The 17,497-nt window shown below is 44.3% G+C and overlaps 1 protein-coding gene across 11 annotated transcripts in view; it reads right to left on the bottom strand.

The window, feature by feature from the left end:
• The window catches only part of Tead1 (TEA domain transcription factor 1), a 246,989-nt gene that overhangs the window by 156,983 nt on the left and 72,509 nt on the right, over nt 1-17,497 (bottom strand). For all 11 annotated transcript variants that reach the window (XM_063251898.1, XM_063251892.1, XM_063251890.1 and 8 more), the window contains exon 2: nt 7,099-7,354. In XM_063251898.1, coding sequence (XP_063107968.1) covers nt 7,099-7,255 — 157 coding nt within the window. In that variant the 5' untranslated portion in view covers nt 7,256-7,354. The remainder of the gene's footprint in view (nt 1-7,098; nt 7,355-17,497) is intronic.

The following is a 17,497-nucleotide window of genomic DNA, read 5'->3' on the forward strand; positions in this document are numbered from 1 at the left end:
CATTTTAGCCAGGGAGGTTTTGGAATTAAGGCCCCCTGGTTCCCTGAGCTTTCGAATCAGTATCTATCTTTTGAAACTCCCTCAAATGTTTCTGTTGATGACTCTCAGGCTGGGGAACCACTGACCACCTTTTCTCTAAAAAAGGTAACCTCTTTACTCTCCCACAGCTACAGAAATTCCATTTGAAATCCACGCCTGTTCTACCCCTGCTAATCATAAGCCTGGACAACACAGGCCACTATCACCTAGCCTCACACCTCAGAGATCACTCTCTGATGGTGAGTCCCCAAACAACCTGTGCATCTCCATCCACCCCGCCTGAGCTCCAGGCATGAATTTCTACCTCCTTATAGGCCAGCCCCATCTGAGTGGGCAACCAGTACCTGGATCATGTGATGAAACCAGCTTCAAACCAGCTTCTCCTGTCTCCACTCCCCATCCCATTTCACAAGTCTGCCACCCTCCCCACCACACAGGAGTGGAACCCTGAAATCAAACTCCTACTCTTTCACGAAGCACATCCGATGGGCCAGTTCTGTTGGTTCTCCCTCTGAAACTGCCACCAGAAATGCCAGTGCCCAGTATAGGTTACTGCTCACCCACAGGACTACTGCAAGAGCCACCTAACTCGTCTGTACACCGTAAGGTGGCTGGACACGATATGGGCTGAGTCATGCCTGGTCCCTGAAGCACCAAAGTAGCTCTGCTCTGCCCTGCGAGTGAGCAGCACACCTCGGTGTGGCACACATGCTATCCGTGACACTGCATCTGTACTACTTCCCGCTCCTGCATCCCTCCCCACAAGACATACCTCACCTCTATGCACATCCGAGCCATGCTTTCAGGCCACCCTTCCTTTACCATAACATGCTGCTTCCTTCTGCCCAAGATTCTTCCCGCCTCTGTCTCACACCATCCAGACTCTACACCTGAGCTCCAGAAGTCATCTAAGGTTATGTGCAATAGCCATGTAACTACACAGAAATACACATTCATTTTCTGGGAAGAAGATTCACCTCGATCTCCATCAGATTCTCAAAGTGACCTGTAATCCAAAGGAAGTTAAAACTCACGGAATGGCCCTCCCCCCCCCCAAGCCTAAAGGCTGCACCTCTCTCTCTCTCTCTCTCTCCTCCTCTCCCTCCCTCTCCCCTTCTCTTCCCGACCCCCAATTCTGCCTTTCGCCCTCCAATTCTGCCTTTCGCATTCACTCATTCTCCAATATGTACATGTGAATTCTTCAGTCATACATAATCACACTTTTTACACCAAACTGTGTGTATCTCTAGTGTAATAGTATCTTTTCATAGCAATACGGAACAGTATTGAGTAGTTTGATGTAAACATCAGCTCTACAGATTATTTGCTCTGTGATCTTAAAAAAGTAACTTGACCTTGCTGGGCTTTGGCTTCCTCAGCTATAAAAAATAAGGATAATTACAGTACCTTTATCATTAGAGGTAGTTACAAGCAACGAAAATACTGTACAATAATGGCAAAGTATCTGGCTCATGGTAGCTGCTCAAACAGGTCATCCATCTGAATTATCTTCTCTGCTTTCCTCACCCGCAAGCCCTCATTGAATGATTTACAAAGCTGTGTCTTCCTGAATCCCAGGGTTCGTCCACTGCCATAGCAAAGCAATTATAGAGTATAACTTGGTAACAGTTTAGCATTATTTTCTTTTTTCCTCACTTACGACCAATTCTCAAGCCATCTTTAATTGCCTGTTTTTCACCCTATTGCACAAGGGCTCACACCTTGCACACAGACCATTGCATGCCCCCCACGCAGCAAGCATCCCAATCAAAATGCCAATGACGCTGGCTTTGCAATTTTCATAGACACCAAACCATTTCAAAATCCCCCATTACTCATCTGTTCTAAGGATTCCAGAATTAACCCTTGCTTTCCTATTATCATTACTCAGAGCAGAAGTTCTTCCCACCTATTCAACAAACATTTGCCAACACAAACTGAAAAGCCAGGGGTTTTCCTTCTTAACAAAACAACAAACACTTTTCTCTTCTCCTCTCCCCTTTTCTAGCTAAGTTCACTAACAGCAGAGGTCCTTGGGGCTTAAGAGGACTCACTGACCACCTTTCTCTCTTTTAACCAGTAATTCAACGCCATGTACACACAATTCAACAAACACTGCCGACACCTTCTGCATCCCAGGCTCTGGAACAGCCTGCAGGAGACAGACGGTGTTCCTGCTTTAGGGAGCCTGCAGCTTATACCATAAGGACACAGCTCTTATGTTTCCCCTTTCTAACCAATCAACCTGAGTCAACAGGTTAGAAAGGGGAAATGAAAGGTGCTGAGTTCACCTGGAGCACCAGGAAGAAATGACCCCAGCTCAGGTCCCAAGGGTTTCCTTCCCAGGGCCTGGAACTTTGCAAGGCTCTGATCCTATAGCATTTGCACCTCAAGGGCCTTTGGGGACTTTGCAGACACAGTCACCTTCTTGGTCCCCAGAGACATTCAGCAAGAGGCTCTCATAATGCCTAGCCTGCCCAGACTGCATGTAGGATCCTACGGCACTACAACCTTTCTGACATATTCCTGGCTACCACCAGGGCCAGCCTTGTGATCTGGGACTCTCCCTGCCATGTTACTTGAGATGCTTTCTTCCTGCCAGCATCGTCCCAGGCGTCCTGGACTTCAGTAGCCAAGAACAGACTTCAAAAGGCTAAGTGGAAGGTAACCATCTTCAAAGAGCCCTCAGGCTTCCCAGAAATCTTTGGTGTCTGGCCCTGCCTCAGGTCAGTTTCCTGCAAATGAACTTGTGACAACTCTGCAAAGGCAAGGGACTGTATCTGTCTGGTTCACTGCTGTCACTGACAACCTCGAGGACAGGATTGAAACACAGCTGGTGCTCAATACTGATGTGCTGAACAAATATACAGTGGCCTCTGTCAAGAACAAAAGCACAGTGGAAAGATCCTGGGCTTCAGAATCAGACACACTTGGATTTGGGATCTTCTTGTGATACCATTTATACTGGCCAAGTTCAAGTATACCATCCCTTCTCAGCCTCCTCATCTGTGAGCAGCAATCACAACCCCAACCTTAGAGCATCGTTAGCAGCATTAGTTGGAAACAACATGTAAAGCTTTCAGCACAACACAAAGTAGAGAATGAGTCTTTGTTTTTTGGTTCATAAACATTCATGTAGGTCTCACTGGATACTACATGCCATTCAAACATAGAAGAAGGCATCACAAATCTCAGTTAATTCATTTAATACTCGTAACAATACAATGAGAGGAACTAAGCTCCTTTGCTGCTGAGGAAACTGAGACACAGAAAGGTGAAGCAACTTGCCCAAAGCCTGAAATCTAGACGTGCAGGATTAGGATTTGTAATAATTACAAACCTTGTTAAGTCCTATGGAAAACAACCCATGCAAGCTGGTTTGTGTCTTAACCTTCGTTTGATTACAGGGGAGAGTCAACCACGTCGCAAGACCGGTGTTTCAGTTACAAAAGATGCAGATCCAGGTATTCCCATGGCTCCCTGCTTTGTTATAAACTAAGCCTACTCCCATGAAATCTAATTTCGGAGAAGTTTGTTGACTAAGAACTTCCCTCTCATCCTGTCCTCCTGCTACCTCCTTCCCCCCACCCCACCAACTCTCCATCTACCAGGGGAAGGAAGGGGGGAAAAAAAAAAAAAACAGCACACAGCAATGCAAAAATAAGATAAGAAATGAAAAAAGAAGACAGATGAGAAAGGGAATGTCTGAAAGAGCAAACAACATGTCCCCTTAAGAACAAAGTCAAAGGAGGTCTCAACACCACCCTACCCCACCACAGTAATCTGTAAGGACAACTGCTGCTACATGTTTGGGAGCCCAAGGCCAAAGCAATCTATCCACATAGAGATCAACTACATTAAGTCCCCGCTCCCCTGAAGACCAAGGTAACAGAAAGAATTAAACCATCTCCTCCAACGGACAAAACCTCATCATAAAGACAGCTTTCCATTCCTTCCCTTTGAGATTGCATTTGCTCTACTGCCAACCACGAAGGAAATTTCATTACAAAATAAATCACTCGACCTTGCTTCTCCAATGGCTCAGGATAAGTGACATCACAAAGCACTCTACAAATGCTCAGAAACATCAGAATAACCCCTCACAGAAAAAACACTTGGTGTTTCACTTAAAAGACATTAAATTATTTTGATTTTTACTGCATGGAATTCCAAACGCTTCCAATATTTTCATTTTCAAAGCCCTTAGAGGAAAAGTATGCTCCTAATACCTTAAGAACTGCTCGCTGCTTTCTGGTCTGGTTTGTGTCCTCAGTCATGTATACATGATGGAGAGCAGGCCAGAAGCCAAGGAACGGTAGCTCTGGCCCCACACTGCCCTCGTGACTATTCTCAAGTAGCTGAGGCCTCGCTGTGCAGGCTCCTCAATCAACTTCCTCTCATCCTCAGACTCCCAGGAAAATCAAAGGCAGCTTTCAGACACGGAAGGCAGTTCCTCTGAAGGAATCCACCTTCCATAATCCAACCAGCCACCACGTTTTCTTGCCATGTAGCAGAAGCTCCCTTGAGCTGATCAAAGGTAAGGAATCTGGTGGGGAAGTTTTCTCCCTGGGGAGTCTGGGGTGGCTGCGCAGACATCTCATGCACCCAGTCAGAACTACACCCTGACGGCTGTATACTATCCCTGGAGAAAGTCCCACACAAGCTGGAATTCCTAACATGGCTTGCTCAAAAAGACTATCTGGGTCTTATTTTAAATCAGATTGACCATCAACAGAGTCAGTAAATAAACATGTTGACTTGAAAGTGAATCCATACCTCAAAAAGGTATGCATTCAGAAAACACTCAGAATCTAAATATCCAGGTGCTACAGACATGTTCCCTCCACCAGCACCACGTTTCCCAATAACTGATCGCTTTGCTGAGTTACAAATTCCCAAATCACCACACCTTAAAAAGCAAAAGTCTAGGGGCTGGAGATTTAGCTCAGCGGCATAAACGCCTGCCTTGCAAGCAGGCAGTCATGAGTTTGATCCCCGGTACCGATAAAAAGGAAAAAGACCCAAAAACAAAGCAAAAGTCTAACAGAACACAGACGTCACCTACTTTACCATCATTTTTTTTAAACAAAGAGTGGGAGGAACCAAAGCCAAGGATAAAACTATTCAAATTCGATGACAAAGTAACTCAAATCCAGTTTCTCACCGTTCATCTTCCTAGTCTGCTGTCTCTGAGACACAATTACCCATGGGGACTCCTACACAATTATTTTCACAAAAAAAAGTATTTCTAAAATTGAGTTCAACAGAACTGGTCAAATCTACCATGGCTGCTACTGAAAACGTAGAATCTCAATGGAGAACGAAATAAAACTGGAGTTAACAAAAATTAGCTTTTGTTCTAAATTGTATTCTTAGCCTCAAAACCCACTCCAGAGGGGGAAAATGCCTTTCCTGGGACAAAGTGAAATGCAGTGTTATTCCCAGCTAGGCTTCTCCAACTGTGTGCCATTATTTTACATTAGAACAATTACTGGGTAAGTAAGAAGTAGCTGTATAAGGTAGTATCCTAAAGCCACCATTCACTACACCTGACAGTCACTTTCACTGGGGCTCAAAGGTCAAAGCACTTTTCTTGCCTTACAGAGAGGGAAGCTGCATCTTCAGGTGTGAGGACAGGCCTGTGTGAGCAAAAGTGCCAGGCTAAAGAAGCAGAGCCAGGACCAAAACAAAGATACCCAAGGCCCTAAAACTTTCTCCCCACAGCAGGGAAGGTGTTTCATACTGACTCCATTTCACTAGATATAAAGCGTCACTGGCTACAAAATGTGTGATGAGAGCCTAAAACAAATGCTGAAGGTTTGGGTCCTCCAACTCTGCTGTGTATGGTAGGCTGCGAGACGCCAGTGCTGCAGAAAGCAAAACCTTCCTTGTTTCCATTACATCATCCAAGATGGGGGGAGGGTTGGGGCGGGGGCACAGCTGGTGGCAGCTGCACTACCATCTGCTTTCCCCTCTGCAGTGTACTACTTTGAGCTGTAGCCTCCTACGGCTCCTGAGAGAGGAAGCCCAAGATTACAGGCACAACACCCTATTATAGAAAAGAGTTCAAATTATTCAGGAATAAATCACTCTTGTGATAAGTTAACAACCTCAGGTAAGTTGCAGAGCCGGTTCTCCTTGAGTTGAGGTTATTTGTTTACATCTCTTTAGACCCAGCCACAGTGTAAACTCTGTCAACTCCATGTGCCCAATTAGACAAGCAGAATGTACAAGAATAACCACCTGCCATCTGCTTCCCAAAAGGTATACAGCCAGAACATGCAGGTCTGCAGCTGGGCACATTTACCGAAAGGAGTAGGGACTGGGGGGTGTTGCACAAACCCAGCAGACAAGCCTTTGGTGACTAGATGGGTACTTGGTGCTGCCCCTGGCACCCTAAACTGACTGGTTAATTGGTCTTGCCCTCTGCACTCAGAACAGACTGTGCCTCTGCAGAGGGGAAAAGTGCTAAGGGGAGCCGGGCTGGGTAATGCCTCTCTAGCAGCAAAGCTGAGTAAGAGGAGGTTCAGAACTGATTAAGTTCATGAGTATGGTTTATCTGGCCTGTAAGGAGTTGTTTTAAAAAAATAAGTGCTGGCTTTTTAAAAAGAGTAGCTCTTATACGTACATCTAGGTTAGATTATGGGCTCTTCTGGGGGCTGGGGGGAGAAAAATAAGAGATTTCTCAGCAGGAGGGCCCCTGTCCCCCACCGCAGTTACCATGCTCCCTTTAGACTGATCCTCCGTACTGAAGAACTTGTCTACACCTGTGGTTTCTGCATATTCCACTGCAACTACCTGTGTTGCTACCTGGACCTCAAGCACTTCTGATGTAACAACTGCACAGGCACAGAAAAAAATGTCCAGCAAATAAGTCCTCAGTGGTCCCTCATTGATACTTCTCTTTAGCCAAGCCTTGGTTTTGCAGATGAGCAACTATAATTCTGCAAGGATCATTGAATCCAATCCAATGAAAAGATTCATGAGAAGGCCAGCTGAATCTCTCCCCTGCCATGCAGTGGGTTGTGGTATTTCAAAGCAGCGTTCCAAGCCACTTACCGTACATTTTGCCTTCGTCTGATAAGATGATTTTCCTCCTCCCACATGGCGGATAGATAGCCAGAGCCTCCTGAAAGCTCTGCTCAATGTCGGGGCTCCAGACTCCTTCTGCGTCATTGTCAATCGGCTTATCTGCAGAGTCACTCATCCTTTCCATGTTTTCGGCAGGGCTCTCGCTGCCGCTCCAGCTGCTGGGCTCAATTTTGGCGGTTGGATTTTCCAAGCCGAAGCCTGGAGCCTTTTCAAGAAAATAAGCCTAAAAGAGAAATCACAAAACAGTATGATCACTAAATAGTATAGGCCATGCTAACCACAAACACACAGTTATTGCTAATTCTGCAGCATGTTCTTCAGCCACTCGCCTTGCTTAGAGAATAACTCCTAGTGAAGAATATAGAATTCTGAGATCCAACTGGCCTTCTTCTTATGTAGCATATTAAGGACTCATACAGAAATACAGCAGCAGGCAGAGCTGGATAATCATCACAGATGACAGGAAATGTTCACCTAAGAAGACCACTCATTCCCCGGCCTTGCACATTTGGAGAGGTTTAGAGGAAAATCATTGATTAAACGTTTACTATCTACCAGGGCACTCGGTTCAATGACAGTCAAAGTTCTACAGCAGAACAAGTTGCTTAGAAGAGTATCAAGTAAATAGAAGATGTCAGCTTCATCATAGCAACTGGGATCTTCACTGAAATGTCAAAACATTTCAATATGAGATCAACAACACGCAAAATAGTGGCAGGACCCTACTGAGTCGGCCATACCACCTGAGCTGGACATTTGCTGGCATCCTCCGGACTTAGCATGCCACGCTTCTCCTAAAATACAACCCTGAGGCAAGAGCCAAGCTGGCCCCAGCCCCACTTTTCTACAACACCTACCATGAGGGCCTGGCGCACCAGGGAAAACAGGCTCTACCTACGTGACGCGCTTCGCTTCACTGCGTGGCCTACTCTGATCTCCTGACCACATGAAAACAGCAGCAGCAGCTTGGGGCAACGGTCCTTTACTTTTCTGAGGCACTGCGAATTACACAACCCAAAGAAATCTTTCTCAAAAATGTATTCCCCTTCCATTATGCATGTAACCTATGGTCAGGAATGGATAAAGCTTTCTAAACGAATGTCACATTGGCATAACACCAGTGTGAAAATGATCTAATCCGGCACTTCCTGCTGTCCTGAACACTAACATATCAATATTCCTTTGCTGGGAAGCCATTAGGTCATTAATTCAAAGCCCTCCCAAAAAGAGGGGAAAGAATTGTTCCGAACTGTTCCTACTGACTGACAGAAAAAGGGAGTCAGAAGCCTAATAGGGAGGGCTTGGTGTGGCCACTGTTCCTCCCCTTTTCCACCCCTCCTTGAGTCTGCACCATATTACAAGAGACACCCAGGAAGGAAGCAGGTGCCGGTGGACCACAGCAAGCAGCCCACCTCTGTTTCCTCTGTGTCCTAGCTGAATCTGATTCCCCGGCCCTCCCCACTATGGATCTCAAAGCACCCAGGTGGAGACACTCAAGAGGAATATTACACAATTAATGACCTAGCTAATGGGTACTTCTGGCTTCTCTTTCCAACAAATTCTCTTTTTTGATTTGGTAGCACTAGTTTTAAAACAACAACCAAAAAAAACCCTTCAGGTTGTCTGCCTTTAAATGCTGCCACCGAACTACCCTTCAGAGAACCTGTCGGCAAAATATTCACTGCTCTTTACCAACACAAGTACATTTACAAGGGACTTCAAAGATTACCAAATGCTAAGGTCTAAATTATGCCACAAGAAAGTATTTTGTGAATGACCCCCAGATGAACTCTGCAATGCCTGGAGTGTGGGCCTTTTGAATTCTCAAACTATTACATTTTGTGTTGGGATCTAAGAGTCTTCTAAAGTTCAAACTGAACTACTCACTACCCAAGAGTTTGTTTGATTGCCACAGCAGCTTATTGGAGAAATTATGAGAATGAAAGGAACTCTTTGGTAGAGGTTAGCCCACCCTCTTCCCAAACAAAACGAAAAAATAAAAGCAAAACAACATACACACACACACAGAACCCCAGTCCAGGTCTTGAACTCCTGGCATTCAGGACAGAATCATTTCACTCCAGGGAACCGAATTTTAAAATAAACACTGAGGGGCTGGGGATTTAGCTCAGCGGCATAAGCACCTGCCTTGTAAGCAGGCAGTCGTGAGTTCGATCCCCGGTACCGATAAAAAAAGAAAACGACAAAAAAAAAAAAAAAAAAAAAAGAAAAAAATAAAATAAAATAAACACTGAATGGGGTATGGTAGTGCACACCTATAATCCCAACACTCAGGCGGCTGAGGCAAGATGTTACTGTTAGGTCTGAGAGAAGGGGGAGGAGAGGAGAAGTCCGTGGGAGGTATGGAGCAGACGGCCGTGAAAGTAGTGGTCAGCGGTGGCTTTATTCCGGGAATGCGGGGAGGGGGCCCCCCGCCTCCGGCCCCGGGCGCAGCATCTCTGCACCCGGGGCGGGTGGTCTCTCTCTCTCTCTCTCTGGCGAACTCCCTCTGGCGAACTCCCCCGGACACGTGGCGTGGGGGAATCTAAATAGCCTAAGCTTAGGGCAGCACCCTAATGCCATTAGAGATGCACAGGTATCTCATTGGCGCACAGGTCCTTAAGGATGGGGATATAGGGTTACAATCAAGTGCAAAGGGGGCAGGGGGGGGAGGAGTTTAGCTGCAGCCTTTTCTGGTTACAGTGTTTCATCTGGGCCAGCAACTCTTTCAGTTACCACAAGTGAACCTGGGCCAACCTGGGCTACACAGTGAATTCAAGGCCAGGCTAGACTACACAACAAGACCCCATCTCAAAAAAAAAATAGGAGCAGTAGTAGTAGTAGTAAATGTCCCCAGGGCTCTGCTACTATATAGCAGAAGGATGGAATCCAAGGCAAAGAGAAGTGGCTGGGGGGCTGGAGCTCTGTTTGCCTAGAGAAAATACCACACAACTGAAAGCCACAGAGTAACCAGACCCGCGGATACCAACAACCCCCCTATCCAATGCCCCAAGTCCCCCCTAAAACTCAGCAGCCAGTCCCCATGATTGCTGGAACAAAACCAGTGACAGAACCCACTATTTCCTCAAGACTCCACCTCCACACTGGCATGTTGAAATTCTCCCGTCCATCAAGCTTTCAAAAGTCATTTCAGGACTAACTTCTACTCCCCTTACCCTTGAAGGTGTATTCATCCCTTAAAGGAGCACATGTCTCCCAAAACACTTAGGAATGCGGGGGACAAAGTGCAGGTCCTGGTTATCTTTCAGAGTGGACACCATGGTCCCTCTGCCCACTGAATATATTTCAGTTTGTCCACAAGTATCAGTCAATGGTACCCACAGCTGAACCCGGGATCCTGAAGGCCTCCAAACTCCCACCTCTATGGGGCTGTTCCTGAATCCTGATTCTTATGCAATTGGTTTCAGAGCTAAACCCAGGAGTTTACATTTATTCCTATTAAATGTTATGTTTTTTTTACACTAACCAGGGCCACAGCTAGTAGGATCCTTCTAAACCCTTTCTGCAAAGACCTTTGTCCTCAAATACTGAACAGCCCCTGAAGAGCTGTCACCTAGGGCAAGGCAAGCCCATCTGTGGATGCTCCTAAGAAGATTCTGACTCAACGTGAGGAAAGCTGTTCTGACAGCTGAACTGTTGGGCGAAGGCAGACCACTGCGGAACCCTCACGTGGAGTCTTATGGACACCGCTCTGGTTACTTCCAAGGCCTGGAGTCACCATCCTTGGTTGTTAGGGGAACATGAGATTACAAGCATTGAATGCTCCATATGTATTCAGGAAACAAAGACACTGTTCTACACACTCCCAAGTTCTGATTCGCTTACTGCAAAGGAAAGAACTCCATCCAGGCTCTTGTGATTTGGTCAACTGGCTCAGCAGGATGGAATTACCTACTCTGGACACAGCCCAGAAACCACCAGATACATCATCTGCAGGGTTATTCAGGCCCATGGTTTTACAACCCAATTGTAAGATGAGCCCTGTATGGGCAGAAAGTTTCCGATCACAAGACTAGCATTGGCTGAAAAAACGCTCCCCATCCTGGATACTGAAATAACCATTCTGGCATTCTGTGCCTCAGCTCCAACTCCGTCTCATCCTGCAAACTGTTCTTGGATCCAGTGGCTCTGAGGGCACCAGACACACTTTAAGAGTATCCTAAAAATGTGTAGAGCTAGTTAATTAGCACTCAAATCCACCTGGAATTTTGAATGTACAGCAATAAGCACCCACTTAATACCAAGATAAGTATCTAATCAAGTGGCTCATATACAGAATGTCTGTACTACAGGGTCAGGATCTCCAGTTTGCATATATTTTCTGAGTAACACAGTCCACTTCCCTTCATTTCAGGCTAGAGGAATCTTGGGAGGGTGGTATTAAGATGCAAATTGAGCTGGGTTCCAGAGTTCGCAACCCAAACTGTATTAGTTAATCACTCAGAAGTGCAAGTTCTCACTTGTAAAATGGAGACAAAAAATTAAGTTTAAAATACAAAAAAATCATTAAGGGGTGGAAAGACCTACCCCTTAGGGCTACCACAAAGTTCCAGTGAGATGGTAAAGGTACTCTACCATCCCTAAAGCAATGAACAGGCACTTAATTCAAGCCCATCTTCCCTAGAGGGTGATCTGTGCTTCGTGATGTCAAAGTACCTGCTAAAAATAAGATGGTGAACAAAGACTTGCACTTTCCCTAAGGGTTCACTTTGGGAAACCAATCTACAAAGGATCTTCTTAAAGTCTTTAAGATTATCTTGTGGGAAATTTAAATTGATGACAAACACCTTTATTACTAGTACCCTTCAAAACCAAATTTTTTCATCGGTTCAATAGTTTTCACATGCTTAAGGGCAGGGTAGTTCAGTGGAGCAAACGTTCCACAGAATACCTCCAAGGAAAGAAAGCACACAGGAAGTCCTGCTTATTGATAACAGACCTCAAAATACACGGGTATCATGCAGCCCCAAGTGCCTCAGTTTCCACCAGAAACACTTTTCTTCTGGAAGCTGCTCTTTTCCTAAAGTTCTTCCCAGCCACACTACAATAAACTCCAAAAGCAGCTGTTACCAGTAATCCGAGTACCCTGCTCGCTGCCCCAGCAGACACACTCTGTAAATGGATAATCCTTTCACAATTCCCACTGACAATTCGGGAACAGTCACAAGAGTCCAGGAGCATGACATCATATGTGCTTTGGGCCCACACATTCTATTATGAGTGGCTGGATGGAGATAAAGGGGGAGAACAGTCAGTGTGTGGCTTCTGGTACCACCTGCACAGGCAGAAGGGGATAAGGTGGGACATGGGATCTCGCAGCTTTTTTCATCTATTCCCATAAGTCTCTCCCCATGCAGCATCTCTCCACTTTTAAGTGATTTAAAGGCTTTTAAATAAAAGGGTTAGTTTTAACCAACCATAATGATTAATGAAATGCCACTAAACATTTGGGTTCATCAAAAAAATCCATTCTTTGTTTTAACCTTAGTAGTCTCTGAGGCAGTGGGAAAACACAAGACTGGAGTTAGGGTTTTGTCCACCTAAGTAAACCAGGATCTCATAACATTGTGTAGGCCCCATGAACCTTAGTCTCCATCGTCAACCCTGAAGGAAGCCAACCCCATCATTCACTGCTCTGTATTCCCATAGACTCTACCTATAATAGAATTCAGTAAGTTATTGATCCCTTGCCTATACTCCACTGTCTCTGAGGAGAAAGACCATTACATTCATTGCAGTATCCCCAGTGCTGGTACAATACCTGGTACCCAAATATTCACTGAATAAAACAACCAAAAACCAGATGGCACGAATGCTCTTTGATAACAACATGACTAAGCTTATCCACAAACTTTCCATGAGAAGGAGAAGCATTTTGGCTACTTTTTCTTCCCTCACACTGACTGGCAAAAGATTCAAATGAATACTACGAGAGCCCTAAAGAAACTACCACAAACCTGAGATGTAGCTCCATAGTAGAGCACTTGCCTAGCATCCTCAAAGCCCTGAGTTTGATTCCCAGCACACAAAAATAAGGGGGGGAAGAGGAGCTGGGGATTTAGCTCAGCGGCATAAGCGCCTGCCTTGCAAGCAGGCAGTCGTGAGTTCGATCCCCGGTACCAATAAAAAGGAAAAAGACAAAAAGGGGGGGGGGGGAATAATCACATTAGGAAGATGCATTAAGACTGGTACAGTGTGGAAAATAAGAGTTGGTTAACTATCTGGGCCAACTTCTGATATACCAATCAATCATCACTAAAAACTAATGGCTATTCTATGACAGAAGGACAAAAAACTCTTGAGTCCTCTCAAAGAGGTAAGCTGCTTCTGTCACAAGTAAATCTTGTTTTAAGGTTGAGTATTTTATGTCCTCTATCTTTCTTTGCTTTTGACCCCCAAGGAAGAGGAAATCCACAGGGTGACAGCTATAAGAAAACTATAAGGGAGACAAAGCAATAAAGGTATATAGACCAGAAGCCAGGAAAATGGCCAAGAAAGAAATCCCAAAGGAGCAGCATGGCAAAGCAAATCTGAGGTGAGTGAAAGACACAAGAAATGTAGAATGGAAATGGGTGGAAAGCTCAGCACCGAGATACCTATTACCTCCGGCCTTTGCAAAAGTCGGCATGGTGCATGGATTTAAAGGAGAGTCAGGTGTTTGGATTGGTATTTATAGTACATAACTCCACCAAGCATTTGATGGCTTGAAGGTCACTGTGATCTTAATGTAAGCCAAAATTTTTCTGTAAGAGAGAAGCTGCCTTCCAACAAAAGGGGAGAGGAATGCTTTATTCCAACATGACTTGGTGCCTCAAATCTAAATCCCACTTCCAATGAACCAGATCTAAGTAAGCACTGCGACAGGATCTTATTTCATCACTGCTCTACCACTGTGGGTACTATCCTCTCCCCAGAAGATCCACAGATTTAAGCTGAAGTCACTCAAAATCCTATGCTTCACAGAATCGGAATCTTGGAGTCACTTCTCCAGTTGGGGTGAGTATTCCCCAGGAACCAAACTCAACCTACAGCTTTGCTACACAGTGGGAGGCAGGCAGTGCTGAATTCTCATCTCTGCCATGACTGACATCATCAAGCACAGCTAATTAATTCCTAATGAATAGTGATGATACTGACTCACCTCCCTGGGCAGTTGGGAGGAATGTCAGGCAATAATGATGGTTAATTGCTTTTGCATATGTAAAGCAGAGCATGTAATTATTTTCCTACCAATTCAGACACTAGTCAACTTTGGTAACAAGTGGCCTGAGTAATCCAGGTGAGAATCAGCAGACTGGAATTTGCCTACAGCCACCAGAGACAGAGCTGCAGAATATGTCTCCCTGTCTGGGACAGCAAAATTCTGTGGAAAGGCAGGTACTGAGAACTGAGACCACATTAGCTCCTCAGCAGTAACACCCAGTGACCCTGGGTGTTACATGCCTCTGATTGTCAACAAGGTTTTCTCTACTTTCAGCAGGGAGTGGATAATTACTCCTCATTTTCAAAACTTGCTTCCATATCAACAGAATCCCATCAATAAACCAATACCTCCTCACCAAGCCTCCAACCTAAGCACCCCATTAGAGGGCTTAACATTACCATCCTGAGATTCCTTGATTAATTCTCTGCTCCATCAGCCCTAAGCATTTGCCCAGGTGACAGCTCAAAACAAGCTCTGATTGGTTTCATGCTATGCACTTCTGATGGACCCATTCCACATTACCAGCCTTCAGGGGGACTACCTTTACCATCCCAGTAAGGAATCTGTTAGCCATTGAGGCATAAATCCTGCGCCTTTCTTTCTCTGGTCTCCACCAGTCATGCTGATTGGAGTTCTCCTTCATCAGAAAACACCTTCAAACAGTATACGAAGTTGTACTCAAGGATTTCAAAAAAAGACAATATAGTAACTACTTTTAGGTTAGAATTATCTGGTGGTGAAACACTATTCTGCTTAAATGGTTATGTTTTGATCTGCGCTGTTTCGTTGTTATGCCCTCTTTTATCTCAATCTCCACTCCATTATTTACTTTTTTATCTTTATCCTTTTAATTAAAGGAAAAAAATAGCAGGATATATTATAGTAACCCACTTTGACTTTTCATTACTTTGATTTAAAGCCCTGTATTACTCTCACCATCTGGTTTTTAACTGATGTTCCCCTATTCTGTTTTGCTGGATAGTATCAGGTTCGAAAGTTTAGGCATCAGCTGTGAAGATAATGAGATTCATTATGACGCCCATTCTTGTTGACTTTTATCTACTTTTGAAGACCTACAATGTCTCCAATGTTTTGGTTTTGTTGGTTTTATTCTTTACTGTTTTGTTCAATTGTATTATAACTAACGATATAGGCAATTCTATTAGAGATAGCGGGAGGCATTATAGTAACCATTGTTGATCACCTTGTATTATGTTTTTACATTATCTATTATGTCCACCCTTTTGACTTGACCGATTCTGTTCTGTTATGTCACATTTGGTTTTACTCTCTTCCAAAAAAGTAATAAGAACCGTGGGAGCAATGAAACCCAAAATGTGTAATAGTCATGGTACAAAAGAGAGGAAAAGAAAGTGCTCCAAACTATATAACTGCATGTATATTTAAGTGTATAAGATAGAAAATGATATCACAGAGTTTTATTGGATCAATGAACAGAACTGTTTGCAGTATCGTTGATGGAATGTCCACTTTACAAGCTTTAATTTTGTGACTTGAACAATTATTTCTAAGATGACAATATGTAATCCATTAACTAGTGATTTCCTACTGTTCATTTTTTTCTGTAAATCTGTATAAATTGTACCCTTTCCCTGCTTTTTTTTTTTCCTTTTCTCCTTAAATAAAATTAAAAAAAAAAAAAAAAAAAAAAAAAAAAAAAAAAAAAAAAAAAAAAAAAAAAAGAAGAAAACACCTTCAAAAGGACAAGGCCACAAACCCAGTGACAAGCAATCTGACTATTTTGATGCAAAGGCCTGATATCCAGCTGAAGCACTTTCAAGATGAGCTTCAGCTGAGTGCATGACCTGTCGCCCAAGCCATGAATCTGCAGGAGGTGGACAATTTACCTTAGGAAATCGTATTTCACACCTAGAAGCATAAGTTTCTTTCCAGTTCCAAAAGACAAAAGCTCCACAAGGGTTCACCACAGGCAGATATCAGGTTTTTTTTGGTTTTTTTTTTGTTTGTTTGTTTGTTTGTTTTTGTCTTTTTCCTTTTTATCGGTACCGGGGATCAAACTCACGACTGCCTGCTTGCAAGGCAGGCGCTTATGCCGCTGAGCTAAATCCCCAGCCCCCATGGGGATGTCAGTATTTTGAAAGAGAAATGTACAAGCACAAAGAAACCCCAGGACTGGCTCTTCAGTTCCAAAAGATCAACAGGTAAACACAGGTTTTAGGGCAACTAACCAACCATAATGCTTGCTAAAAATAAGGAAGCAAACATTAGGAAAGTAATACTCCTTTCTCAGCTGGTAAGGTTCACCACTGGATTACCAGAATATTTTAGCTTTTTTTTTTGTACTGGGGATCAAACTCACATGACTGCACACTTGCAAGACAGGCGCTTATGCCACTGAGCTAAATCCCCAGCCCCTATTTTAGCATTTTCAATCATAGTGATAATAAATTAAATGTCAATAGATAGCTTGCTAGGGGTGTTGATGCTCACCTGTAATCCCAGCACTCAGGAGGCTGAAGTAGGAAGGTCACTTAGAGTTTGAGGCTAGCCTGGGCTACATAAGTGAATTAAATGCCAGCCTAAACTGCAAAGCAAGATCCTGTCTCAAAAAAAAAAAAAGTAGCTCACTTTAAGATATCAACATACTTGATAAATACATACATTGTGTTTGGCTAAACCCTACAACAAGCATTTCAAGGAGTCCATGATAGCCACATGCTGAGGGACTACCTACAAAGAGCCCTGTATCAACACAGCATTCTCCTGGGTGGCAAATCTATGGGTAAAGACCTGGAGAGTCATTCCTGCTTACAGAAAGCCAGTGGAGACTCACCCAATGTTACAGTCTGTTGCCAGCCAACCTAATGATATGTTGGCTCTGGAGTCACTCCAGGACCCAACAGCTGACCTGCTCAGATGCGGCCCCCTTGGCTGATTCACAACTCTTACTGTGTTGCATCAGAAATGGTCCTGCAGCTCTGCATGCAGAAATGGTAGGCGGGCCTTCTTTTCTAGCTTCCATGACTTAGGATACTTCTCTCTTTCCAGCCATACTTCCATGTATCCGACATTATTTACATGGGCATGCTGGACACAGTGGAAAGGTAAAAAGTAAATCCACAGTTCACTTCTCCATGGGTCATTAACTAGTCAACATGG

This window comes from Cavia porcellus, unplaced genomic scaffold (genome assembly GCF_034190915.1).
Source record: "Cavia porcellus strain 051 isolate PalLab524CR breed Dunkin Hartley unplaced genomic scaffold, mCavPor4.1 scaffold_6, whole genome shotgun sequence".
Classification (NCBI taxonomy): Eukaryota; Metazoa; Chordata; class Mammalia; order Rodentia; family Caviidae; genus Cavia; species Cavia porcellus.